The sequence below is a fragment of the Callospermophilus lateralis genome, chromosome 15 (genome assembly GCF_048772815.1).
Source record: "Callospermophilus lateralis isolate mCalLat2 chromosome 15, mCalLat2.hap1, whole genome shotgun sequence".
In the NCBI taxonomy this organism is placed as follows: domain Eukaryota; kingdom Metazoa; phylum Chordata; class Mammalia; order Rodentia; family Sciuridae; genus Callospermophilus; species Callospermophilus lateralis.
In genome coordinates this window covers 18,224,321-18,250,855 of record NC_135319.1, presented here as the reverse complement: position 1 = coordinate 18,250,855, position 26,535 = coordinate 18,224,321, and the positions used below count along the sequence as shown (strand labels likewise).

The following is a 26,535-nucleotide window of genomic DNA, read 5'->3' as shown; positions in this document are numbered from 1 at the left end:
TGTCCCGCGCGCGGTTCGCTGGTACTTGTAGTTGGGGGCCCATGGCGAGGGCACGGGTCAGTTTGCGGATTACTGCGTTGCCAGGTGTGGGATCTCACGTGGGAGGTGAGACCGGGCCGGCTGCTTTCGCGGCTGGCAGAGGTGTCACGGATCAGGGTCGTGGGCCTCTGGTGAGGTGCTGGGCCACCGAGATCAGAAGCCGGGCGAGAAGCCATAGGAGAGTGCGACCCGTGGAGGGCAACTCAGGGCCGCACGTGTGTCTGGGCGCCGCATTCCGAGCAGTGGCGCCCCCTGGGCTGGGCCACACGGAGGCAAGGCCTCTACCGCAAAGGAGGCCTGGCCCCTGAGGGTCCCTCCTCTCGTGTGGCTGAGCCCTGGCCTGGGCCTGCCTGGGAGCTTTGTGGTTGACTACATCGGCCTTTTCCACGCCAGTGAATGGCCTTAATCCAAGGAGTTGTTCTGTGGACTTTAGGCAGTCGAGAAGGGCTCCCTATGGGACTTAGGTTTCTGCTCCACAGCACCATCCTCGCTGAAAAAATGTTACATCTGAACCCCTGTATCCCAGAAATGAATCAGGTTGCAGAGAAAAAGAATGGCGTCTTGTGTATCCAAAATCCCATCTCAGAGGCGATCTATATAACCTGAGAGCTCCTACTCTAACCAGAACTTTAGGGCAGAAATTGGAAGTCTGAGGGAAAAGGCTTTCAGATGCAGACAGCTACCGAATTTGCTTTCTCTCACGTGCTTTCATGGGAGACTTGGCCTGTTTGTTCCAAAGCCCTGAGGAGAAGGGTAAGAGAATTGCAGGGAGTGCGAGAGGAAGGATTGACTGATAGCAAGAGCTGAGAAACTTTTTCCAGCGTTGGAACGGTTAGTCTGTGTCCTACAATGTGGGCTTGGTTTTTATGGGTTTTTCTCTGCCTTTTCAGGAATCTGCATTTCTCTGAGAGGAAGATATGACAAAGTTCCAGGTGAGTTGGAGTTTTTCCTAAAATCCCTTTCTGAAATTAAACATAACCTTTTTTTTTTCCTTGGGACAAAGAGAACATGTGCATGAGAGCTTGGCTAGTGTTAGATCCTGTGTCTGTACTGTACTGTATTTATTTTCCTCTCCCTCAACCTTTTTTTTCCTTTGTCAAAAAGTTCAGTATGAGAAACATATATTTCTGATTATATTTTATACTGCCCTACTTCTTTACATTTGGTCTGCTCTTCAGAGTACCTGCATGTGCACTTCTACAGAAAGACCACAGAGCATCTTTGCCTGGTCCTTTCAAAGTTAAACTTTTCTACCAGACCTTTCACTCACATCCTGTTAGTTAACTTTCTGTTGCTGTGAGAAAATGCCTGATATAATCAATTTATAAGGAAGAAATATTTATTTTGGCTTACAGTTTCAGAGGTTTCAATCCCACAGTTGCCTGTGGGCCTGTGACAGCACAGTGCATCATGGTGGGAGAGCAAGGTAGAGGAATTCTCTTCATCTCATGGCAGGCAGGTCACAAAGAGGTGAAGGGGCTGAGATTTCAATACTACCTCCAAGGGCATGCCCCCAGTAACATAGTTTTGCTTCCACTAGGCCCCACCTTCTCAAAGTTCCACTGCCTCACAGGCTGTTCTTTTAGCATATGAACCTTTGGGAGACACACAAGATCCAAACTGTAAACTATAGCATGTTGAAAGTTGTTCAGAGCTACTGTATGTCCAGTCCAGTGCTAAATGGTCTCAAGAAAACAAATAGAATGATAAACTATGGTGCTTTTCTTCAAGGAGCGCACTTCTTGATGAGCATATTATGTGTACTCAAAACATACGCATATTAATGATGACCATTTATAATTGTGAAAGAATGAAAAATATTAGAACATTAGTTAAATGTCAGCACAGTGATAACAAAATCACTGCTACAAATGCTCCTCACCTAGGCGCTGCATCAGAATCATCTAGGTTTCCAAGAATTAAGGTTCTTAGCCCTCCCCTGCAGACCTACTGAAAGGAGACTTTCATTCCTCTTTGTTATCTGAAGATTTATTGTGAAATAATAATACTCTACATACTTGATGTTAGTAAGTATGGTAGGTAAGATGACTACCTAACCAGATAATTTACGCTCTGGTTGCTATGTTCCCTTCCACCAACATGTCTACTAAATTGATACAGTGAATGTAGATTTACCAAGTAGCAATTAAAAAAAAAAAATTGTCTCTGTAAAACCATGTGTAGATAGTTACCTAAAGATTGACAGAATCATGAGTGTTTGAGATGGAAATGGTCAGCCCACTCTCTGTCAGGGTGCTGGTGTTTTATGGCTGCAGAGAGCTGTGACTCAGAGGAAGCTGAAGAGAAAGCCTTGTTCTTTGTTGCAAAGAACAGCAGAGCCAGAAATAAATTCCATGTTTTTCACATCCAAGCTGTTCTTTCTCCATAACTAAATAGGTCATCACATCTGAAGTTATTTGAATAAAATATCAGGCTACATTTTTTTTTTCCCAATGAGATGGGGTCCTCTGTTTTGTCCAGGTTGGCCTCAAATTCCTGGGTTCAGATGATCATGTTGCCTGATACCACAGGCCTATGCCTCTATGTTGGGCTCAGATTGCATTTTAAGGAAAAAAAAAAAGAAGAAAAAAAAAAAGAATTGGTTCTCTCTCTCTCTCTTTTTTAATTTAAGAATTGATTCTTAACACCACCAGCAGTAGAAGCCTCTTTTTGTGTCCTGGTTTACAGAAAGAGACCATTAGCCTTATAAAAATCTGTGTATATGGAGGATAGTAATCTTCCTGGAGGTACAGAGAGCATTGAAAATGTTTAAGGACTTCAAGAGAGATTAACATGCACAAGACCCTGTGTTCGGTATATTTTTCTCCCTTCTACCTATTCCCCTATAATTATTCAATGTTGATGTAGTTAGGGACTGCAGGCATAGTAAATTTTGAGATTCTGGTATGTTAAGTAATATGTTAAGTATGTTAACTTAGGTTAAATAATAATTTTTTTAATTTAAAGAAAGGACTTTATTCTACCACATATACTTATTGTTTTCTGTATTCCAGACATCCTCTTTGTGTGTGCCAAAAGGCAGGAGTCCCAGTTTAACCCTTTTCTCCCTCTGCAACCTTGGATAAGTCACTTCATTATGAACCTTGGTTTCTCATCTATAAAATTGGGGTGTCTAGCTTGATGATCTCTAGAGTTTCTTTATTTGTTGCATTTCATTAGTCATATAAATTGAAGGTGGCCAGGCATGGTAGGACACACCTGTAATCCCAGCAACTTGGAAGCCAAGGCAGGAGGATTGCAAATTTGAAGCCAGCTTTAGCAACTTAGCAAGGCCCTAAGCAATTTAGTGAAACCCTGTCTTAAAAAATAAAACGGGCTGTGGATGTAACTCAGAGGTAAAGCAATCCTGGGTTCATTACTCGGTTCCAAAAAAGAAAAGAATTGAATGTGAATTTATAAACTTCTATCTTTTAGATTCCAAGTTGGTTCAGTGTTAATTGCTGGGGATTTAAAGATTAGTTGAGTGTGACCTCTGTCCTTCACCTTCTTACAGCCAATTTGGGAGACAGATTTAATAGCTATATCAGAGAGATGTGAAAGATGTTCTGAGATCTTAAAGAAAGAAGCACCTGGCTTATCCGCCTGCTTCAGAAGGGGCTTGCTGATTATCCTGAGACAAAGGAATTCCAAAATGGATGTGAGAAATCCAAGTCAGGGTAGAAGCAACGTGAAAAGAACTATGCTAGACTAGAACATGCTGGGTTTAGATGGTTCCAAGTAATCCACTGTGACTACTCCACTTATCAGCTTCTGCATTACTGTGTCCTGCCCCTCAGTAAATTGTTATATCAAGCTGGGAGGCATCTGGAATGGAAGTTGAGAGCCATGGGATAACCTGTCTGGAGTAATGAGAACTTTAACTTTTGTCAGGTGAAAATAGGAAACTACTGGTCCTATGACCTTCCTCTTTGACCAGCCTGCAGGATATTGAGAACACTTTCCCACTATATGCAGAAGTTCAGTCTTGGGGGCGACTCATTAGCTCCACTGATACCAAGGAAGACTGTTTATTATTTAGATTATTTCAGTCTGAACTCTCTCTTGCTGTAAAAGAAGCATTATTTTTTTCCCCTTCCGCCCTCCCCTTCCTCTCACTTGGTCCTCTCTTGTAATATTTCTCATCTTAGAATTCTTTTCATTCTTGGAATGGATTTTCCCCTGCCACTTTGTTTACAGGATCTTAAAAACTACTAAGTCTGACTATGGACTGAAAGACAATAAAACTTGTTCTGTGAAAATTTGGTAAGAAGTTATTGTGGTCTAAGGTTTATTTTAAAAACGATGACCTTACTAAGACATTGGTAATGGAGGAGAGAGAACTCATTGGAAGGAAATTCAAAGGATAGAACTGACAAGATCTGAAGTGGTTTGAGTATTGTTGAGGTAGAGAAGGATGCTTAAACAATCCAGGTGACTAGTGGAAAGGGATAAAAATTGAAAGAAAAGATAATTGATGGATCTGAATCTGAAGAAAGAGGAAGGGATTCAATCTAGAGTACCCAAAGAGAGATTAGCTTGAACAGAAAGAAACCTTTCTGAAGTGGGGAAGAAAACGTCTGGTTGAGAGGAGTGACTGATTCCTCTCCTCCTCACTGCCCCCAGCCCAGTGCAGGGGATTGAATTCAGAGGCTCATGCAAAGCCAGGTTAAGTGCTCTCCCCCATCCCCTGAGCTCTACCCCAAAGAATCCACTTGCTTGATATTCACTGGGCCCTGCTTCACTAGAGGCTATGGTGACAGAGCACTAAGGCATCATTCTCCACTTCTTCTTTGTCCCACCTTTGCCCAGACTTCTGTTGCCTAGCCTTTTAGGCAGAGTGGAGACACAGTCATTGAAAGGAGAGCTTGAGAGAAAGCTTCTACTCTCCTCATTTTTACTTTGTCCACTGGTGACTAGTTGGGTAAGTCACATGTCTCCTGCATGGCAGGCCCGGCTGTCCTCAATTTCTGAGGAGGGAGTAGTGGTGTCTCCTCAGCCTCAAGTGGAAGTTGTCTAGGCTAATCAAATTTATGAGGTAATGTTGCCTTCTCAAAGGTATTGTGGACTTCCTGGTCCATAATTTAGGTTTCATTTGACTCATTATTTTTAATATATTCTATCTCTTTGCTTTTTAAAGTGTGCCTTCTTAACTAATGCCAGCCCATGAACCATGCAGACATAAGTATAGAAAGTAAATTGTTTATTAAAAAACAGAATCCTGGTCCTTCACAGCAGATAGTTTGAAAAGTGTTGCACTATCAGACAGAACCCTGGAGAGAAACAATCATTTGAAATTAAATGAATAATTGGATTCCTTTTATGTCCCAGCCTGTTTGAGGCCTTAGGAATGCAGCAAAGAATGACAACCTCTCTGTCCCAGGAAACTTACATCTTAGGGGAAGAGACAGTAAGAAAGCCCTTGAATAGATAATGAGGTAAGATAAAAGTAGAATGAAGAAATTTAATTGGGAAAATGATTAGCTGGTCAAGGAAATGCTTTTCTTAGGAGACAGTAGGTGGGCTGAGACCAAAATGATAAGGAACTAGAATGAAGGTGTGAAAAAGCACATTTGGGACAAAGAGGGAAGCTAGTGCAAAGGCCTTGAGAATGAATTTGATGTGGTTCAGGAACCTGCAAAGTTGCTGAGACCAAGTATAATATTAAGAAAGGAGTGTGTACAGCTGAGGTTGGGGACATGACAGGTACTGAACTGCTGATTACCAGTGACCCAAGTTCCATTTCCCAGATGTAAAGATTAAACACTGAAGCAAGTGTAGAAAGCAAGTTTTATTTAAAGAATAATAATAAACTTCTCTCGGGAGGAATAAAGGGCCATAGCTGGTATTCTGATATCCAAAGTAGGAGTGTCCTATACCTTTTAAACATTTTAGATTTTCTTTGTTCCGCCCTCTTATCTTGTTCCTTCATTTTCCCATCCTGCCTACATGACTAGTGACTTGATTAGTTGGGAGGTGGTGGGGTGCCGGTGGGATGGCCAAAAGGTGAGAAACAGATGGGCTAGAAGGGCCAAAGATGGAGTGATCCTGGGCAGGAAGGGAGCTGTAGCCCAGGAGGCATTAATTAACAGCTCCCTGTCTGCTCAGGAGGTGCTTGTTAACAACCTTTTGGGTGGAACAGTATAGATTGGTAATCTTGGTAATGGATGGAGAAAGGTCTCTAGAGGCATTAGCATTTCAGTCCACCAGAAGCAGTCTCCAACTTCCCAGACCTAACTCAGCTTTCATTTTCCCCATCACCTGTCTACACTAACTAACTAACTGCCTGTCCTTAATCATTGCTTTAGTACTGGCTCTGCAGAAGCTTCCAAGCCAAGATGAAGGGTCTGAATTTTATTTGATGTTCACTGAAAAGCCTTGGAAGGTCTCATTCCTGGTTTGTGATTTTCAAAAATCACGATAGCTGCTGTATGGCAAAATTTTACATTCACAGGAGTGAAAGTAGAAATAGAATGATTAAAAGTTTGGTGCATGTGGAAGACAACCACCCCTCAGGCTGTAGCAAAAACTGCAGTGGCCCTAGAGCTGCAGCTCAGCAGCAGAGCACTTGCAGAGTGCTTGCCTAGCATTTGTGAGGTACTAGGTTTGATCCTCAGCACAAAATAAAATAAAGGCATTATTTCCATCTATAATTACAAAACAATTTAAAAAAAAAAAAAGCAATACAGGATGGAGAGACACAGATATGTTCTAGAGTGAGTAGGGGTGAGAGGTTTTTTTTTTTTTTTTTTTTTTTGCTATTATATTTGCTTTTTTTTTTTATTGGTTCTTCAAAACATTACAAAGATTGCAGAATCACATCGGTTACACATCCACATTTTTACATAATACCATAATAGTAACTGTTGTATTCTGCTACCTTTCCTATCCTCTACTATCCCCCCTCCCCTCCCATCTTCTCTCTCTACCCCATCTACTGTAATTCATTTCTCTCCTTATTTTTTTCCCATTCCCCTCACAACCTCTTATATGTAATTTTGTATAACAATGAGGGTCTCCCTCCATTTCCATGCAATTTCCCTTTTCTCTCCCTTTCCCTCCCACTTCATGACTCTGTTTAATGTTAATCTTTTCCTCCTGCTCTTCCTTCCTGCTCTGTTCTTAGTTGCTCTCATTATATCAAAGAAGACATTTGGCATTTGTTTTTTAGGGATTGGCTAGCTTCACTTAGCATAATCTGCTCTAATGCCATCCATTTCCCTGCAAATTCCATGATTTTGTCATTTCTTAGTGCTGCGTAGTACTCCATTGTGTATAAATGCCACATTTTTTTTTTATCCATTCATCTATTGAGGGGCATCGGGGTTGGTTCCACAGTCTAGCTATTGTGAATTGTGCTGCTATGAACATCGATGTGGCAGTATCCCTGTAGTACGCTCTTTTGAGGTCTTCAGGGAATAGTCCGAGAAGGGCAATAGCTGGGTCAAATGGTGGTTCCATTCCCAGCTTTCCCAGGAATCTCCATACTGCTTTCCATATTGGCCTCACCAATTTGCAGTCCCACCAGCAATGTACAAAGGTATCCTTTTCCCCACATCCTCGCCAGCATTTGTTATTGTTTGACTTCATATTGGCTGCCAATCTTACTGGAGTGAGATGGTATCTTAGGGTGGTTTTGATTTGCATTTCTCTGACTGCTAAAGATGGTGAACATTTTTTCATGTACTTGTTGATTGATTGTATGTCCTCCTCTGAGAAGTGTCTGTTCAGGTCTTTGGCCCATTTGTTGATTGGGTTATTTGTTTTCTTATTGTTTAATTTTTTGAGTTCTTTGTATACTCTGGATATTAGGGCTCTATCTGAAGTGTGAGGAGTAAAAATTTGTTCCCATGATGTAGGCTCCCTATTTACCTCTCTTGTTTCTCTTGCTGAGAAAAAACTTTTTAGTTCAAGTAAGTCCCATTTGTTGATTCTTGTTATTAACTCTTGTGCTATGGGTGTCCTATTAAGGAATTTGGAGCCCGACCCCACAATATGTAGATCGGAGCCAACCTTTTCATCTATCAGACGCATAGTCTCTGATTTGATATTAAGGTCCTTGATCCATTTTGAGTTAACTTTTGTGCGTGGCGAGAGGAGGGGATTCAGTTTCATTTTGTTGCATATGGATTTCCAGTTTTCCCAGCACCATTTGTTGAAGATGCTATCCTTCCTCCATTGCATGCTTTTAGCCCCTTTATCGAATATAAGATAGTTGTAATTTTGTGGATGGGTTTCTGTGTCCTCTATTCTATACCATTGGTCCACCCGCCTGTTTTGGTACCAGTACCATGCTGTTTTTGTTACTATTGCTTTGTAGTACAGTTTGAAATCTGGTATCGCTACACCTCCTGATTCACACTTCCTGCTTAGAATTGCTTTTGCTATTCTGGGTCTTTTATTTTCCATATGAATTTCATGATTGCTTTATCTATTTCTACAAGAAATGCCTTTGGGATTTTGATCGGCATTGCATTGAACCTATAGAGAACTTTTGGTAATATCGCCATTTTAATGATGTTAGTTCTGCCTATCCATGAACAGGGTATATTTTTCCATCTTCTAAGATCTTCTTCTATTTCTCTCTTTAGGGTTCTGTAGTTTTCATTGTATAAATCTTTCACCTCTTTTGTTAGGTTGATTCCCAAGTATTTTATTTTTTTTTGAGGATATTGTGAATGGGGTGGATTTCCTCATTTCCAGTTCAGAAGATTTTGTCGCTGATATACAGGAATGCCTTTGATTTATGTGTGTTGATTTTATATCCTGCCACTTTGCTGAATTCATTTATTAGCTCTAGTAGTTTCTTTGTAGACCCTTTTGTGTCTTCTAGGTATAGGATCATATCATCCGCAAATAGTGATAATTTAAGTTCTTCTTTTCCTATTTTTATGCCTTTAATTTCTTTCATCTGTCTAATTGCTCTGGCCAGTGTTTCGAGAACTATATTGAATTGAAGTGGTGAGAGAGGGCATCCCTGTCTTGTTCCAGATTTTAGAGGGAAGGGGTGAGAGTTTGTGATGGATGAAATGGAAAGAAGTGTGAAGGAATCAAAGAGTAAACTATTCTTGATTATAGTTATTGTAATTTAATGAAATGAGGCTGAGATCATTGGCTCAATGAAGTTTAACAAATGGAAGGTCAGAATGTGGGGTCAGTTGTTGCTAGTGTTGAGGTTGTCAGGATAATGGTGAGAATGGGATTTGAGAAATTATATTCCATCTATGTATGATATATCATAGTGCATAAATACATTCTACTGTCATTTTTTTTAAAAAAGACAACATAGCAATGACCGTGAGATGACAGTGACAAGGAAAAATGGAATAGCTGATAGCTTGAGCTTGGATGGGTAGTGGGCAAGAGGGGAAAATTTGAATGGAAGTAGCAAAGTAGCTAGAAAAGGAAAGATTTTTCCAACACAACTTGATTTAGCTTGCTCAGATTCCTGATCTGCAAACTTCTCAACTCTCCTCACCTCTTTTTTTTTTTTTTTTTTTTTTAGAATTTTTAATATTTATTTTTTAGTTTTCGGCAGACAGAACATCTTTATTTGTATGTGGTGCTGAGGATCGAACCCGGGCCGCACGCATGCCAGGCGAGTGCGTTACCGCTTGAGCCACATCCCCAGCCCTCTTCTCACCTTTTCCAGTGCTACCAATTTCACTCTTCCAGGGCATTTGGGCAGTAGTTGTTGGTTCCTAATATTTTAGGAACCAGTAACATTCATGGATGTGTGTATGGTTTCACTGAGGAAGAGTGCAGTTACCTGGATCTTGCTTAGAGGAAGGTGTACAGAGTTGTGATGGTGGAAAATTACAGGAACTTGGTCTCAGTGGGTAAGAACATTACAAACCTGAACATTGCTTATTGGAGTCTTTGTTTTCTAATTCTTTTTTATACCAAAGGATATTTTCTAATTATCCTAAACAGTTGAAGAACTTTATTAAGAATTGAGACTAGTGAGTGGCTTCACTGAATCCTTTTCAGAACCCAGACGTGTTCCTTTTTTATAAACCAGGGATTGGGGTCTATACCTGTGGGTTTAATCCCTAGTACCAAAAACTAAAATAAATAAATAAATAAAGTAGTGAAAAAAAAAATGTGTTGCTTACTAAATGTATCCAAGGGTAATAGTTAGATGAATTATTACGAATCACAGAAAAGATAATACATCCTGTTGATAAAGAATTTTTAATTAGTTGGGAAGATGAATAGACACTAGGTTAAGTCATGTGAAATTACCATTTTATAGTCAAGAACAGACACCACAAAAATGACTGAAAAGAATCATACTGTTGTGGTGGCTCTTTAGGGTTTCCCTGCCTCAGTCTGTGGCAGATTCCTGGTTCTTCTTCTCTTGGTAAGTGTGGCTCTTCATTCATTATTCCAGCTAAACCTAGAGAGGAGGTTGAAAAATACTTCTGAGTGGTAAGAGTCATGTATTTTCATGTCCTAGGCCTGTGCTTTACATAGGCACCAAAATTGCTTACTTGGAGCAATAAAGCAAAACTTTCATAAGGAACTATTTTAATTTTTTATTTTGTTTTGGTACTGGGGATTGACCCCAGAGGTGCTTTACCACTGAGCAACATCCCTAGTCCTTTTTGTCTTTTATTTTGAGACAGCATCTTTCTAAGTTGCTGATGGTCTCACTAAATTGCTGAGGCTGGCCTTGGGACTTAAGATCCTCTCTATTGCCTCAGCCTCCCAGGCCACTGAGATTTCAGGCATGTGCCACCACACCTGACTTGACTTTGTGATTTTGAAATGGGGTATCTCTGTGTTTCCCAGGCTGGACTTGGACTTTGGGCTCAAGAGATCCTCCTGCCTCAGCCTCCCAAGTAGCTGGGACACACCTATAGGTGTGTGCCACTATGCTGGCTTGTTTGTCCCCTTCAGAGTTTTTCCTTTTTCTTTTTTCTTTCTTTCTTTCTTTTTTTTTTCCCTCTTCCAGAGTATTTACTGTTATCAGTTTTATTAATGGGTTTTACAGTGTTAACCTTTTCTTGAAATTCTTTGCCTTGTATGAGGTCATAGTTGTCCTGTTTCCTCCAGCCTCCTTCATATTTCTTTTTGCTGCAGATTTACTTTCCTCTGAATTTGGAAATCCCAGAGGGCTGTTTTGTTTTTACAGTTCTGGAGATTGAACCCAGAGCTCACAGATGGCTAGGGTAAATGCTCTATCATAAGGTACACTCCAAGCCTGCCTTTTTTGTTGTTGTTGTTTGTTTGTTTATTTTTGTTGTTATTGTGTGGTGCTGGGATTGAACCCAGGGACTTGTGCATTCTACCAACTGAGCTATATCCCCAGCCCCTGTTTGTTTTTGTTTGTTTGTTTGGTACTGGGGATTGAACTCAGGGGTACTGGACCACTGAGCCACATCCCCAGCCCTATTTTGTATTTTAATTTAGAGACAGGATCTCTCTGAGTTGCTTAGTGCCTCACTTTTGCTGAGGCTGGCTTTGAACTCATGACCCTCCTGTCTCAGCCTCCCAAGCCACTGGGATTACAGGTGTGCACCACGGCACCCGCCCCCTGTTTGTTTTTTGATCACTATACATCCCATCACTATATGAAAATGATTTACAACTATTTCTTCCTAAGGAGACAAATTGAATTAAATTCTCTCCAACAGAAATTAAGTACTAAGGAATAAGGTTTTGCCAAGTAGAATTGCTTTAGAGGACTAAAAACCAAGTGTAATGTGTTAAGAACAAATTCTCATCCCTTTGGGGGTGCTGTTGCCCCTCTTGAGAATGCATACTGTGTGTAGATATTTGAATAAAGAGATAATATATATTTAAAAGGCTTCAACTACCTCTCTATTTTGATAGCCCTAATGTCTTTATTTTTCTATCCTCATATTAAACTCTACTCCCATGTGTTTTCTTGGCCATGGATAGATACACTTGAATATCCAGGGCTACTTCAAATTCAGAGTGTTGAAAATTTTAAAGACTTTTCCCTTTTAACTTCTCATATTCTTACTTTCGTTTTTCCAGTCCCCTAGTTTAGAAATAGGCCTTTATTAAAGTTTCTTTCTCCCCATCCTCAGTATCTGCAAATTTCACTGTGTGTGCATGCACTTGTGCTTGCACTTGAAGGACCACAGGAAAACAGACTTAGCTGAAAAGAAGGGTGAACTTGGCAGCAGAGAACAATGCTCCATAGACCACAGGACACAAAAGACCTCAAAAGTCAGGCAGGGAGCTTAGCCTCCACACCAGCAACTAGGGTAATTCTGGCTTTTTATCCAAAAATGGCAGATAAGTGACATTTAAGGGAGAAAAGTCACTGGGCATGGCCAGTGTGGCCATGTAATCCCTGTAATCCCTGTAACCCAGGAGACTGAGGCAGAAGGATCACAAGTTTAAGGCCAGCCTTGGCAATTTAGTGAGGCCCTAAGCAATTTAGCAAGACCCTGTCTTAAAATAAAAAATTAAAATTAAAAGGGCTGGGGACGTGGTTCAGTGGTTGAGCACCCCTGCATTCAATCCTTGGTACCAAAAATAAATAAGGGAGACAAGTCTATGTATAATACCTAATTTGAGCTTGAAAACTTAAGTTAACAATCTGGCTAATTTTTACCATAATTCAAACATTAAGTGCAGCTGAACTCTGTGGGACTTAAGTGTGCTAGTAGGAGGTAGAGGAGGACAGTGGGAAGTTGGAGAATAAGTACCCAGACACAGTTAGATAAAAATAATTCTAAATTCTACAGAACAGTGAGGAGACTACACTTCACAATAGTCAATTATATACTTTATGATACCTGGAAGAGAAGAGCTTGAAGTCTTCAAACACAAAGCAATGATAAAGAGATGGAAACATTACCCTCATTTTCTTAGTACATACTCTGTGTGTGTGTGTATGTGTTGAAATATCATACTGTACCCTATAAATTTGTACAATTTAAATAATTTTAAATGCTAAGGAGGTAGCTCAGTGGTAGGACATTTACATAGCATATGCAAGCAAGGTAAAAATAATAATTTAAGTGTTAATCAATTTAAAATAGCTTAAAGTAAACCAAAAAATCAGTGGCTAGGGTGTGGCTCTGTGGTGGAGTTCATCCATAAGGTCCTGGGTTCAATCCTTTGATTATCCCATGCTCTGGTTCCTGATTGGTTTTGCCCCTTAAGATTTTTTTTTTTTTTTTTTTGAAGTTCAAACCTATATGAAACCTTTTACTAAGCCTTCCACTTGACCCCACCTTTCAAATTTTTCTATTTATATCTCACAGTCTCAGACCCAGTAGCATATTCTTTTATATGTTCTTCTTTTAACCATTGGATGTTCAAGTCTGATTTTTTCCTTGTTTCCAGCTAGGTTCCTGGAGAGAGCCAGCTATCTAACACAGACATCCGTCAGTATCCATAGATTTGTTCCAGGGTCCCTGCAGATACCAAGATCTGAGGATGCTCAAAACTCATATGAAATGACTTAGTATCTACATGTAAGCTATGTACATCCTTCTGCAAACCTTACATGATTTCTAATACAATATAAATTCTAGATAAATTGTTGTTTTGCTATATTATCTAGGGAATAATGACAAGAAGAAAATTTGCACATGTTCAGTTACAGGCATTTTTTTTCCCTAGATATTTTTCATCCACAATTGGTTGAATCCATGAATGTGGAACCCACAGACATGGGAAACTGACCCTATTTTCAGTGCTGTATGTACATGGTCAATATTTAATAATTGACTACTGCAGAATTTAGTAGAGAAGAAACTTTTTTTCCTCAACGTTGAGAAGTTATTATACATTAATTCTTTGTATTATTGCAGGTTTTTTGGTGGTGATTATGGTTTTGTTGTTGTTTTTTGCTTTGTGTTTTTTCAGTGCTGGGATTGAATCCAGGGGTGCTTTAACATGGAGTTACCTACCCAGCACTTTTTATTTTTTATTTTGAGACAGGGTCTCCCAAGTTGCCCCAGCTAGCCTTAGGCTGGCCTTGAACTTGCTATCCTCCTGCCTCACCCTCTTGAGCCATTGAAATTACAGATATATGCCACCATGCCCAGCCATATTATTTTAAATATTTAAAAGTCTGATAACCACAAAGTTTTATTACTACTTGTGAAAGCTATCAATAAAATTTCTCCTTCATTGATTTCATACACCTGTAATTTTTGTAGCCACTAGCCATTCCCAAGTATTGAACAATGAGGATGTTGAAATAGTATCCTTTCATTATTTGATAATTTTGGCCTCAAATTAGTGGTTTTTCTTTTGTCATTTTTTTCTTTTTTTATTCTGTTTGTGTCAGTGTGGTTTTTTTGTTGTTGTGTTCTTCTTTTTTTTTTTTCTTCTTCCCATTACTCTTTTTCTTTTGGTTCTAGGAATGTAACCCAGGGGCTCTTTACCACTGAACATTTTTACTCTTTATTTTGAGACAGGGTCTCACTAAGTTGCTTAAGGCCTTGCTAAATTGCTGAGGCTGTCCTCAAACTTGTGATCCTCCTGTCTCAGCCTCCCAAGTTGTTGGGATCACAGATGTATACCACTGTGCCTGGCTCTTCTCATTATTCTTAAAATTTGTAAACACAATGATATATATTCACTACACTAGGTAAGCAAACTATAACAAAAGGCTTATGATAAAAGCAGTTCTTTGTTATCTGCTGCTCTTCCAGCCACACTGAGGCTTCCTAAGGGCACTCAGTTGTGATCCTTTCAGCTGTTCATTATTGAGTGTGTCTTCATTCCAAACCATATGCTTTGACAGCTGTTTGTTATCTCTCTTTTTAAAGAATAAATGTATTCACATGGTTAAGAAAAGAAGTTTGAAAAGGAACACAATGAAAAGCTTCTTCGTGTTCCTACAACTGTCTACCCAGATTCTAGTCACTGGCTTTTACAAGCCACATAAGGTGATTAATCTTATATAAATGCCTGGAAATTTAGAACATGAGTGCACACAATTATGATTTTGATAGATAACTATCAAAATATTCTTCCTTTGTGATGAGTGATAGTTTGTACTGAAGTATGATGAGTGATACTAGTTTGAGAAGTATGCCTTTAGACTTTGAGTTTGTGCTGGTATAAAAACTGGGAAATAATACCTCTGTATCATTTTAATTTTAATTTGTAGTATTGTGACATACTGCTATTGCCCAGTTTATCATTATTTGATATTTTCTATTGACTTCTTCATATCAGAGATGAGGATATAGCTTTTTTAAATTTAACATTTTTATTTGTTTTAGTTAGTTATACATGACAGTAGAATGCACTTTGATATACATAGATGAGATATAATTTCTCATTTTTCTGAGTGTACGTGTTGTAGAATCACACTGGGCATGCAGTCACGTATATACATAAAGTAATGTCTGTTTTGTTCTACTAAAGGATACAGCTTTTTTTTTTTTTTTTTTTAAGAGAGAGATTTTTTTTAATATTTATTTTTTAGTTTTCGGCGGACACAACTTCTTTGTTTGTATGTGGTGCTGAGGATCGAACCCGGGCCCCAGGCATGCCAGGCGAGCACGCTACCGCTTGAGCCACATCCCCAGCCCAAGGATACAGCTTTTTGATCTTACCTCCCCTAGCATTCTTATTCTCCCAATAATGTACGTTAGTCTTTCAGTAAATAATGCTTACATTGTTTTTTACATTGGACTTATGGGTCATTTTAGAGTTAAGTAGTATGTATTATGATTATGATTCCTTTTTTTTTTTTTTTTTCACGACTCTAGCTAATAATACTTGCTTCTCTTCCCCCCCGCCCCGCCACCTCCACCAGTGCTAGGACTTGAACTCAGGACCTTGCTTGTGCTAGGCAGGCAAGCAGTGTGCCACTGAACTATCTATACTCCTAGCCCTTATAAAAATTTTTGAGACAGGCTCTCATTAAATTGCCCCAGCTGGGGCTGGGGATGTGGCTCAAGCAGTAGCGCACTCGCCTGGCATGCCTGCGGCCCGGGTTCAATCCTCAGCACCACATACAAACAAAGATGTTGTGTCCGCCGAGAACTAAAAAATAAATATTAAAATTCTCTCTCCCTCTCTCTCCTCTCTCTCACTTTCTTTAAAAAAAAAAAAAAAATTGCCCCAGCTGATCTCAAACTTGCAATTGTGATGCCTTAGCCTCCCAAACTGCTGGAATTATGGGTATGCACCATCATGTGTGGATAATACTTGAATTAAAATATATATATATATATATATATATATATATATATATATATATATATATATATATATATCTTATTTTGGGGGATTTTGATTCCATATTGCTATTGTAGAGTCTGGGTTATTTTTTTATATGTTAACTGTAGATGCAACCTAATTATGTATTTTACTGACATATTTGCTTGCTGCAATTCTATCATGCATCTTCTTTTCCTTTTTCTTTTTTACCATATGATTTATTTTTATTTTTTTAGTCATACATGACAGCAGAATGTATTTTGACATATAATACATACATGGAATGTACATACATCAATCATAGTCTATTCTATTCTGCTGCCCTTCCTATCCTCCCTATTCCTCCCCTCCTCTCCCATCCTTTCTCTCTATCCAATCTAATGTGACACACTTTTTTTTCTCATCACAACATCATATATGTATTCTGTATAACAATGAGGTTCTCCTTCCATCTTCCGTGCAACTCCCCTTCTCCCTCTTTTTCCCTCCCACCTCTCTTCCCTATTTAGTGGTAGTCTTCTTCTCATGCTCTTTCTCCCTATTCCATTTTGAGTCACCCCCCCCCTTATATCAGATAAGACATTCGTCATTTGTTTTTTAGGGATTGGCTAACTTCACTTAGCATAATCTGCTCTAATGCCATCCATTTGCCTGCAGATGCCATGATCTTGTTATTTTTTAGTACTGAGTAATATTCTATTGTGTATAAATGCCACATTTTTTTAATCCATTCATCTATTGAAGGGCATCTAGGTTGGTTCCACATTCTAGCTATTGTGAATTGTGCTGCTATAAACATTGATGTGGCTGTGTCCCCGTAGTATACTCTTTTTAGGTCTTTTGGGTATAGTCTGAGAAGGGGAATAGCTGGGTCAAATGGTGGTTCCATTCCCAGCTTTCCAAGGAATCTCCATACTGCTTTCCAAATTGGTCGCACCAATTTGCAGTCCCACCAGCAATGTACGAGTATACCTTCCCCACCCCCCACATCCTCACCAGCACTTATTGTTGTTTGACTTCATAATGGCTGCCATTCTTATTGGAGTGAGATGGTATCTTAGAGTAGTTTTAATTTGCATTTCTCTGATTGCTAGAGATGGTGAGCCTTTTTTCATGTATTTGTTGATTGATTGTATATCCTCTTCTGAGAAGTTTCTGTTCAAGTCCTTGGCCCATTTGTTGATTGGGTTATTTGCTTTTTTTTTTTTTTTTTTTTTTAACTTTTTGAGTTCTTTGTATACTCTAGAGATTAGAGCTTTATTTGATGTTTGAAGGGTAAAAATTTGTTCCCAGGATGTAGGCTCCCTATTCACCTCACATATTATTTCTCTTGCTGAGAAAAAACTTTTTAGTTTGAATTCGTCCAATTTGTTGATTCTTGGTTTTAACTCTTGTGCCATAGGTGTCTTATTAAGAAATTTGGGGCCTAACCCCACATGATGGAGATTAGGGCCAACTTTATCTTCTATTAGACGCAGAGTCTCTGGTCTGATTCCTAGCTCCTTGATCCATTTTGAGTTGACATTTGTGCATGGTGAGAGAAAGGATTCAGTTTCATTTTGTTGCATATGGATTTCCAGTTCTCCCAGCACCATTTGTTGAAGATGCTATTCTTTCTCCTTTGCATGGTTTTAGCACCTTGGTCTAATATAAGGTAGTTGTAATTTTGTGGATTTGTCTCTGTGTCCTCTATTTTGTTCTTTTCCTTAATTAAAAAAAAAAAAAAAACTGCAGTCCATCTCTGAATGTTTCAGTAATTGAATTATTTCTTATCTGAAAAATTATCTCTTGGGCTCTGGTTGTGGCTCAGCGGCAGAGCGCTCGCCTAGTATGTGCAAGGCCCTAGGTTAGATCCTCAGCACCACATAAAAATAAATAAATTAAATAAAGGTATTGTGTCCAACTATAACTAACTAAATAAATAAATATTTTTAAAAAAATATCTCTTTTCCTTCTATTGGATTGACTGTGTATAGAATTGTTTTTAAATTTTTTTTTTAGTTGTCAATGGACCTTTAATTAATTAATTAATTAATTTATATATGGTGCTGAGAATTGAATCCAGTGCCTCAGACATGTAGGCAAGTGCTCTGTCACTGAGCTAAGACCCCAGCCCATAGAATTTTTATTGCACAATCACTTTTTCTCCAGATTTTGTTTAATGTTCATATAATTCATATTTTTTGCACATAGTCTGGCTTTCCTATCTGGTTGCTTTTAGCATTTTGGGGGTTTTATGGGGTTTTTATTATTTTGTTTCTCATCCTTGGATTGAACCCAGGTGTGCTCTACGACTGAACTATATCCCCAGACCTTTTAATTTTTTTAAATTTTGAGACAGGGTCTCCCTAAAGTTGCTTAGGCTGCTCTCAAGCCTGTGATCTTCCTGCTTCAGCTTCCTGAGTTGCTGGGATTACAAGCATGTGCCACCATGCCCAGCTTTTTGTTTTGTTTTGGGTTTGTTGTTGTTGTTTTGTTGTCTTGATTGGCCTTGTTATGATTTGTTTTTCTTGAATTCCTGAGGTTTTATAAGGCTGTGCCTTAAAATTATGGGTCTTTTCACATACCATTTTAGCATCGGCTCTGAATCTTGATTTCTGAGGGGAGAAATTTTTTGTTATCTCTTTGATAATTTTCTCTGACTTTATTATGCCATTACTACCCTCATAATACTAGTAGGAAATGGGCCTTTACTTTTATCTTTCTTCTATGAGAATCCCTCAATCTTCCAGCTTAGCCATATTTTCTTTTTTGCCATTCCTCCCATGTAGATTGTAGGCCTTAAAATAAGATAGCCTGACACTTATCTGTGATACAGGTCACTTAAGCTTTTTCAGCCTGAGTTTCCTCATGTGCAGAATGAGTATCCTAGTAGTTCTTGTAACATAAAATTATGCAGCCAATACTTGAATGCTTTAGTTGGGTACAGCAGGTATTACTTATGATTAATCAGTTTTTAGAAGAATTATAATTTATTTTTTATAGCAGTAGGTTTATATTATTCAGTTGTGTTTAAATATGATATCCTCTGATTTCTCTGGTATTTTAATTATGCACCTTTAAAATCCTATTTCCTCTGTTCACTGTTTCTTGAGTTTGTGCCTCTTAGTAGTTTTTTTTTTTAGTCCACTTATATATATTTTTTAATTGACTCCTTATATATTTTTTCAAAAGTCTTGTATTCCCTGTATGATGGTATACTGTGCATCCTCAGCCAATGCTCTACCACTGTGGCACATGTATGTTCTACTTTAGGGATTCCTCTGCTGGTTGGGCTTGGGAGAATCTAATGAAAATTTAGATGGTGGATGGTAGAAGCCATTTTTAAAGGCCACCCCTTTGTTCCAGTAAGTTACTTGGGCAAGTCCTGCTTCTCCAGCTCAAGCTCTGGGCTAGCTTGCTTTCTCCAGAAGTCTTCTTCAAAGGTTACCATAAGGCTATCCTGGGCACATATGGAGTCAGTTGCTTCTTTTTGTACCTTAATTGGTCCTGTCATTGTGTAGATTCAACAATAACCCAACCTCTGCTTCTCTCTTCAGCCCAAGTAATACTGTTAGGAGCCTTCTGGCTGGCTGATCATGTTTCTTGAGACTTTATATGGGGTCCCTGCTGTTAGTCACCAAAATTTCAGGTTTTGTGGGCAAGAGGAGAGTTGGGAGAGTGGTGCTACTAATGACAACATGTGCATTTGGAATGCTTAACTTGAATTAATAAGCCTGTCTTGCTTTATATTGTTGATTCTGAGTCTGGTTTTAAATTTCTAGGACTTTTTGAGAATCCCTTACCTCCAAATTCTTCTTCTATACATGATTTGAGCTGTGTACTTTTTTCTTTAATTTTCCCATCATTCCTAATCTGTTTTCCATCATCTAGGAGTTCCTCAACATTTCTATTCTAATAGCAATCTAATATATTTACACTGTGTTTTAATGTTTTTTTATAGTTATAGATGGACAGCGTCCCTTTATTTTGTTTCACTTTTATGTGGTGCTAAGGATTGAACCACATGCTAGGCAAGTACTCAGCCACTGAGCTACAGCCTCAGTCCGAAACTGTGTTTTAACTAGCATACATACTAGTAAGTAAACTGTGTATTCTGAGTGCAATTCTCTTAGGATTCTAGACCCATGTAGCTCTCTGGTCCTGGACAGCTGTAACAACACCCCACCAGCACCACAAATTAAACAAGTCAAATTTTAAGTTTGTTATCTGTTCTCCTTCCCCACTTCAACCTTTTCCCCTTTCACTTCCTATCCATTATAGCACCAACACACCAGTCACTCAGACAGGGAACCTGGAGAGCATGCTTAGTGTCTCTTTGCCCTAGGCTTCTAGGTTTTGTTTTTTATCACATGATTTAGAATGCATTTCTCTCTGTCTCTCCACAACAGTCACCCTTACCATTTTTCTTATGAATTGCTATAGCAACTGTCTATCTAAAGTCTTGCTTTCCAGTGGTTTTTATAATCACAGTTATTTCACCCTAAATGTAAATCCTTTATAGGTTTCAGGTAATGCTAGGTTTGGCTGGAAGAACTCAGTGTCAGACATCCAGCCCTTTGCTCTGCCTCCTGCTTTGTGTGTGTATGTGTTTGAGAGAGAGAGAGAGAGAGAGAGAGAGGGAGGGAGGGAGGGAGGGATGGAGGGAGGGAGGGAGGAGAGAAAGAAAAAATGAATTGGGTATGAAGCTCTGGGACCTTGTATGTGCTAGGCATGTCCTCTTCCACTGAGCTACACCCTCCACACTGTTTCCTTTGTTTTTGTCTGCTTTACAATAAGCTACTTTTAGTTTTTCCAAACACATATTTTCTCTCCATATTTCACTTTTTTTTTTTTTTTTTTTGTACCAAGGATTGAAGCCAGGGGTGCTTAACCACTGAGCAACATCCCCAGCTTTTTTTTTTTTTTTTTTAATTTTGAGACAGGGTCTTTTGTTTTTTAATTTTTTATTCTTTTTAGTTATATATCACAATAGAATGTATTTTGACTTATCATACATACATGGAGTGTAACTTCCCATTTTTGTGGTTGTGCATGATGTGGAGTTACTGGTCATGTATTCATACATGAATATATGAAAGTTATGTACAATTCATTCTACTGTCTTTCCCATTCCCCTCTCCCCTGCCCCCCACCTCCAGTCTAGTGAACTTCCCTCCCCTCCCCCAGCCTATTGTGAGTCAGCATCCACATATCAGAGAGAACATTCAACCTTTGATTTTGGGGGATTGGTTTATTTCACTTAGCATGATAGTTTCTAGTTCCATCCATTTACTGGCAAATGCCATAATTTCATTCTTTAAGGCTGAGTAATATTCCATTGTGTATATGTATCACATTTTCTTTATCCATTCATCTGTTGAAGGGCACCTAGTTGGTTTCGTAGCTTAACTATTGTGAATTGAGTTGCTGTAAACATTGGTATAGCTGTATCACTGTAGTATGCTGATTTTTAAGTCCTTTGGGTATAACTGAGGAGTGGGATAACTGGGTCAGATGGTGGTTTCATTCCAAGTTTTCTGAGAAATCTCTAAACTGCTTTCCAGAGTGATTGCACCAATTTGCAGTCCCACCAGCAATGTATGAGTGTACCTTTTCTCCCACATCCTCACCAATGTTTATTGTTACTTGTATTTTTGATAATTGCCATTCCGATTGGAGTGAGTTGAAATCTCAATGCAGTTTTATTTTGCATTTCTATAATTACTAGACATGTTGAACATTATTTCATGTATTTGTTGACAGATCATTTTTTTTCTTCTGTGAAGTGTTGAGACAGAGTCTTGCTTGGTTAGAGCCTCAGCCTCCCAAGCCACTAGGGACATTTCACTTTTCCCCCCTTTGGCCATCATATTCTCTGAGAAATCTTTCCAAGGCTCCAAGATTTGGGTTGGTTTCCCCTATTTTGTGCTCCCATTGCTAGTTGTGCATGTATTATGTTGTATGTACATCTGTACCACTTACCTTGGTATTATTGTTGTTGATATTGATATATTTGTCTTTCATCCCAGGAAGCTCTAGCTTGCTAAGCAGAAGGATTTCTATTTTCTTGTATCCCCAACACCTCTGAAAGTAGAGTATCAATAAAATAAGAATTTGTTAAAAATAAAATACAGTAAAATGAAATGTCATTTGTGGGAAAGAAGGGTATAGGATTCAGTAACCTCTTCACGATTATTGGCCTTGTTTTAGATCAGAAAGGCAATGTCTGACTTCTGAACTCAAGGCTTTTTCTCTTGACATTAATCCAAGGACATGACTAGAAAGACAAGCTGAACTTTCTCCTAGTTACAAAGTCTTCAGGCCTTAGCTACTCCTGTTCTGCTATCTTGAAATTTCCCCTTGGTTCTTATCACTAAATTCTTCTTGTTCCCTAGGAGACTGAATGAAAGTTCTGTGGAAAACCAAGAGAAAGAACTTCAGGATCTGTTATGGCATCTACTGGCTAATTTTGAAAGAGATGACAATATAATACCTGGAATCTGGATTACATTATAAATCCTTAAAGAGAAGTACATGGGGATCCTGAGATATTTCCCTGTGTCAAAAGTGGAGAGAAGCATCTTGTCATAGTTCCAGAAACAGGAATAGTGTGGTTACTCTTCAAAGTGATGATTTCAGAAACATTGCAAGTGAAATATATTTGTCTTTGAAATTCCAAGCCAAATGGCCACACAAGACTCCCCTGTGAAATTCTGTAAGAAAGAACTTCAGGATCCTCAGGAGAGTAGAGATGTCTTTGTAACTGAAGAAAGCACTGAGAGAAAAGTAATAAGAGGGGAAAATCTTTCGATGAACCATTGTTTAGAAAACCTTCAAGTTAAACTTGTGTCTGATGAAACAGAACTGGAGTCACCATTGTTTGGTCATGAGGCAAACTGCCAGAGTAGACAGTTGGAGGGTTCTTTGGGTCCCTTTGACTGTAACTGTAAAGATATTTATAGATGGAGATCACAGTTGGTTAGCTGTAGTCATCAGAGAGCTCACACAGAGGAACAACCCTGTAACCATAATGACTGTGGGAAAATACCAATTACCAGCCCAGATGTTCACCCCTCTGAAAAAATCCATACTGCAGACAAACAATGCAAATGTGGTGGGTGTGGCAAGGACTTCAGTCAGAACTCAGAAATACCACTTCATCAGAGAGACCACACAGAAGGAAAACCCTACAAATGTGAGCAGTGTGGGAAGGGCTTCACCAGGAGCTCTAGTCTGCTGATCCATCAAGCAGTCCACACGGATGAGAAACCTTATAAGTGTGACAAGTGTGGGAAGGGCTTCACCAGGAGCTCTAGTCTGCTTATCCATCACGCAGTCCATACGGGTGAGAAACCTTATAAATGTGACAAGTGTGGGAAGGGCTTTAGTCAGAGCTCCAAATTGCACATCCACCAGCGAGTCCATACTGGGGAGAAACCCTATGAGTGTGGGGAATGTGGGATGAGCTTCAGTCAGCGCTCAAACCTGCACATCCACCAGCGAGTCCACACAGGAGAGAGGCCCTACAAGTGTGGAGAGTGTGGGAAGGGCTTTAGCCAGAGCTCAAACCTTCACATTCACCGGTGCATCCATACAGGAGAGAAGCCTTACCAGTGCTATGAGTGTGGGAAGGGCTTCAGCCAGAGCTCAGACCTTCGCATCCATCTCAGGGTCCATACTGGGGAGAAGCCCTATCACTGCGGCAAGTGTGGGAAAGGGTTTAGCCAGAGTTCCAAACTCCTCATCCACCAGAGAGTGCATACTGGAGAGAAGCCCTATGAGTGCAGCAAATGTGGAAAGGGCTTCAGCCAGAGCTCCAACCTTCACATCCACCAGCGAGTTCACAGGAAAGATCCCCATTAAGTGACATGAACCTGTTCAGGCTTTTGAGTACTTGTACTATAAAGACTCAAATATTTTTAGTATAACTCTTACTGTATCTCATGAAGGAGATAGATAGTAAGGTTATTCATATATGTTCCCTCACTGAAAAATCATTCATCCATTTAAAGTATCAAGCACTGTGTTATGCTATACAATGAGTGGACTATTATTCTGGTTGATGACAGAGTGAAAACATCTGTGCTGGGCAATTTAGCAGTGTTATTAGAATTATATATCCTATCCAGAATTTTTAACTGCAAGAACTTTATGTTTATCCAAGCAGGGCATGTTTTTCTTTGTTCACATTCTCTTGAGAAATTAGACTTATTGTTTCTCTTCAAATTATGTGCCTTATGTTTTTCATATTTCCTTTAGGTTCTACGTAGCCCTCTCTAAAATTCAAGAGCAGGGATCAAGTTACTAATGGAAATGGAAAATGGTATAGCCCTTTGGAAAACAATTTGGCTGTTCCTATAAAGTGAGACAAACTTATCACCTGGCATGGCAATTCCACTTCTAGGAGTTTATTTTAAGAATGGTGAAAATTAATGTTCACCCATAACCTTTACATGAAAGTTCATTGCAAGTTTATAACAGGTGTAATAGAGTGAAAATAACCTAAGTATCCATCAGAAGATGAAAAAGCAAAACAAACCAGAGATCCATATAATGAATACTTTTTTCTTAGTAAAAAGAAACTGCTGAGAAAACAACAAGGATGAATTGCAAAAGCATTATGCCAAGGGAAAGAATTCAGGCTCAAATTACCGCATAATGTATAGGAAATTCTAGAAAAGGCAAATCTGTAACGAGATAAAGCAGTTTAGTGGTTGTTAGTGGGGTAAGAGGTGACTGAAGTGGCAAAAGGGATGGAAATTTTCTGTAACTGTCTGATCATTCAATTGAGATAACTCACTACCTTCAGAACCAGCCTGAGGGATGGAAATTTTCTGTATCAGTTTTGACTACATGACTGCATTCACTGAATTGCTCACATAAATGGGTGGATTTTATTGTTTATAAATTGTACCTCGATAAAACTAATTGACATAAACACACCAGTGCACATCACCTTGACATCAAAACACTGGTTTCACAATCTCTCCTTAGGCAGCGTTGGCAGTTTGTTCTATTGAAAACTGGAGTTTTAAACTCTGCTTTAGATAGATACTAACCATGGGTTTCTTTGAACTCAGGGAAAAATTCTGCCCACATAATTTTTGTTCAGGTTTTCTTGGGTCACCAACTGATTTCTGATTTCCTGAGAAAACTGGCTCATTTATATGAATTTTCCTCCCACAGATCTGAGGCAGCATGATTGTCAGGATTTCAAAAGACTCAGAATCTTTATTTGTAAAAGTCCTTTGGTCCTTTTCATACTGAAAATTTACCACTTGCTCCTCATTTTAGGCAATCTGAACAGATGGTCCTCTCTTTTCTCCAGAGAGAAAAGATTTTGTGGCAAGATTCTATTTTTTTTTTTTTTTTTTTTTTTTTAGAAAAAGGAAAAAGTTTTATTGCTTTGCTAGCAAAGGAGAAACACAGGGAACTCCTGTCCCAAAGGCTGTGATTCTCACAGGATTCTCTCTTTTTTTTTTTTTTTTTTAGTATTTACTTTTTAGTTGTAGTTGGACACAGTACTTTTATTTTATTTATTTATTTTCATATGATGCTAAGGATCGAACCCAGGGCCTCGTACATGCTAGGCAAGCGCTCTACACTGAGCCACAACCCCAGCCCTTGCGGGATTCTTAAGCTTTTTTCTGGAAGCTCAAACTCACAGTGTCATAGTCTGTTTTATGTTGCTAATAATCATTCTACTAATTGGGTTATAAAGAAAAAAGTTTTACTTTGGCTCATGGTTCTGATCCAAGGTCTAGGGATTATATCTAGAGAGGTTTTCTTGATGGCAGCAGAGGGCATCACATGGGAAGTGTGCACGTGTCATTATATTCTCCCTCTTATAAGCCCACCAGTCTTCAATGATGGGGTTCCACCCTAATGACCTTACCTAAGTCCAAATCAATTCTCAAAGGCCCAACTACTAATCACCATAGTAGGATTAAGTTTCCACCCTCTTGGTTGGGGATGTGGCTCAAGCAGTAGCACGCTCGTCTGGCATGCGTGCCGCCCGGGTTCAATCCTCAGCACCACATACCAACAAAGATGTTGTGTCTGCCGATAACTAAAATAAATAAATATTTTTTTAAAAAAAAGTTTCCACCCTCTTAATACCTCACAATAGGGTTTTTGGAGGGGATAAGCCATTTCAAACCATACCGCACAAATAAAATTAAGCACCCATCTTTCCTAGACACTCTAGCCAGAGAAAGGTCCAATTTGTGTTTCTTCATTATTGTTTTATCTTTGTACTATAGAAGATTTCAAACAGCAACAAGAAAAAAAATGTTGCTCCAGTTCCTACCATTTTAAAATTCTACATCTGACCCCTTTTCACCACCT

At 39.0% G+C, this 26,535-nt stretch overlaps 1 protein-coding gene and 1 long non-coding RNA gene across 4 annotated transcripts; one reads left to right on the top strand and one right to left on the bottom strand.

The window, feature by feature from the left end:
- On the top strand, window positions 1-26,246 carry Znf239 (zinc finger protein 239). Of its 3 annotated transcripts, none has more exons than XM_076834084.1 (3): window positions 1-84; window positions 930-971; window positions 22,584-26,246. In XM_076834084.1, the coding sequence occupies exon 3, from the start codon at window positions 22,873-22,875 to the stop codon at window positions 24,049-24,051; it is 1,179 nt and encodes a 392-aa protein (XP_076690199.1). In that variant the 5' UTR covers window positions 1-84; window positions 930-971; window positions 22,584-22,872; the 3' UTR covers window positions 24,052-26,246. The 3 variants fall into 3 exon arrangements, with proteins under 3 accessions (XP_076690199.1, XP_076690200.1, XP_076690201.1); XM_076834085.1 differs by having other exon boundaries at window positions 1-105; XM_076834086.1 differs by lacking the exon at window positions 1-84 and adding an exon at window positions 722-792.
- Window positions 10,268-22,257, bottom strand: LOC143380938 (uncharacterized). The gene is made up of 2 exons (XR_013088763.1): window positions 22,171-22,257; window positions 10,268-10,435 (listed from the first exon to the last, which is right to left on the bottom strand). It is a non-coding gene; the product is annotated as an uncharacterized LOC143380938 (long non-coding RNA).
- Window positions 26,247-26,535: the final 289 nt, after the last annotated feature.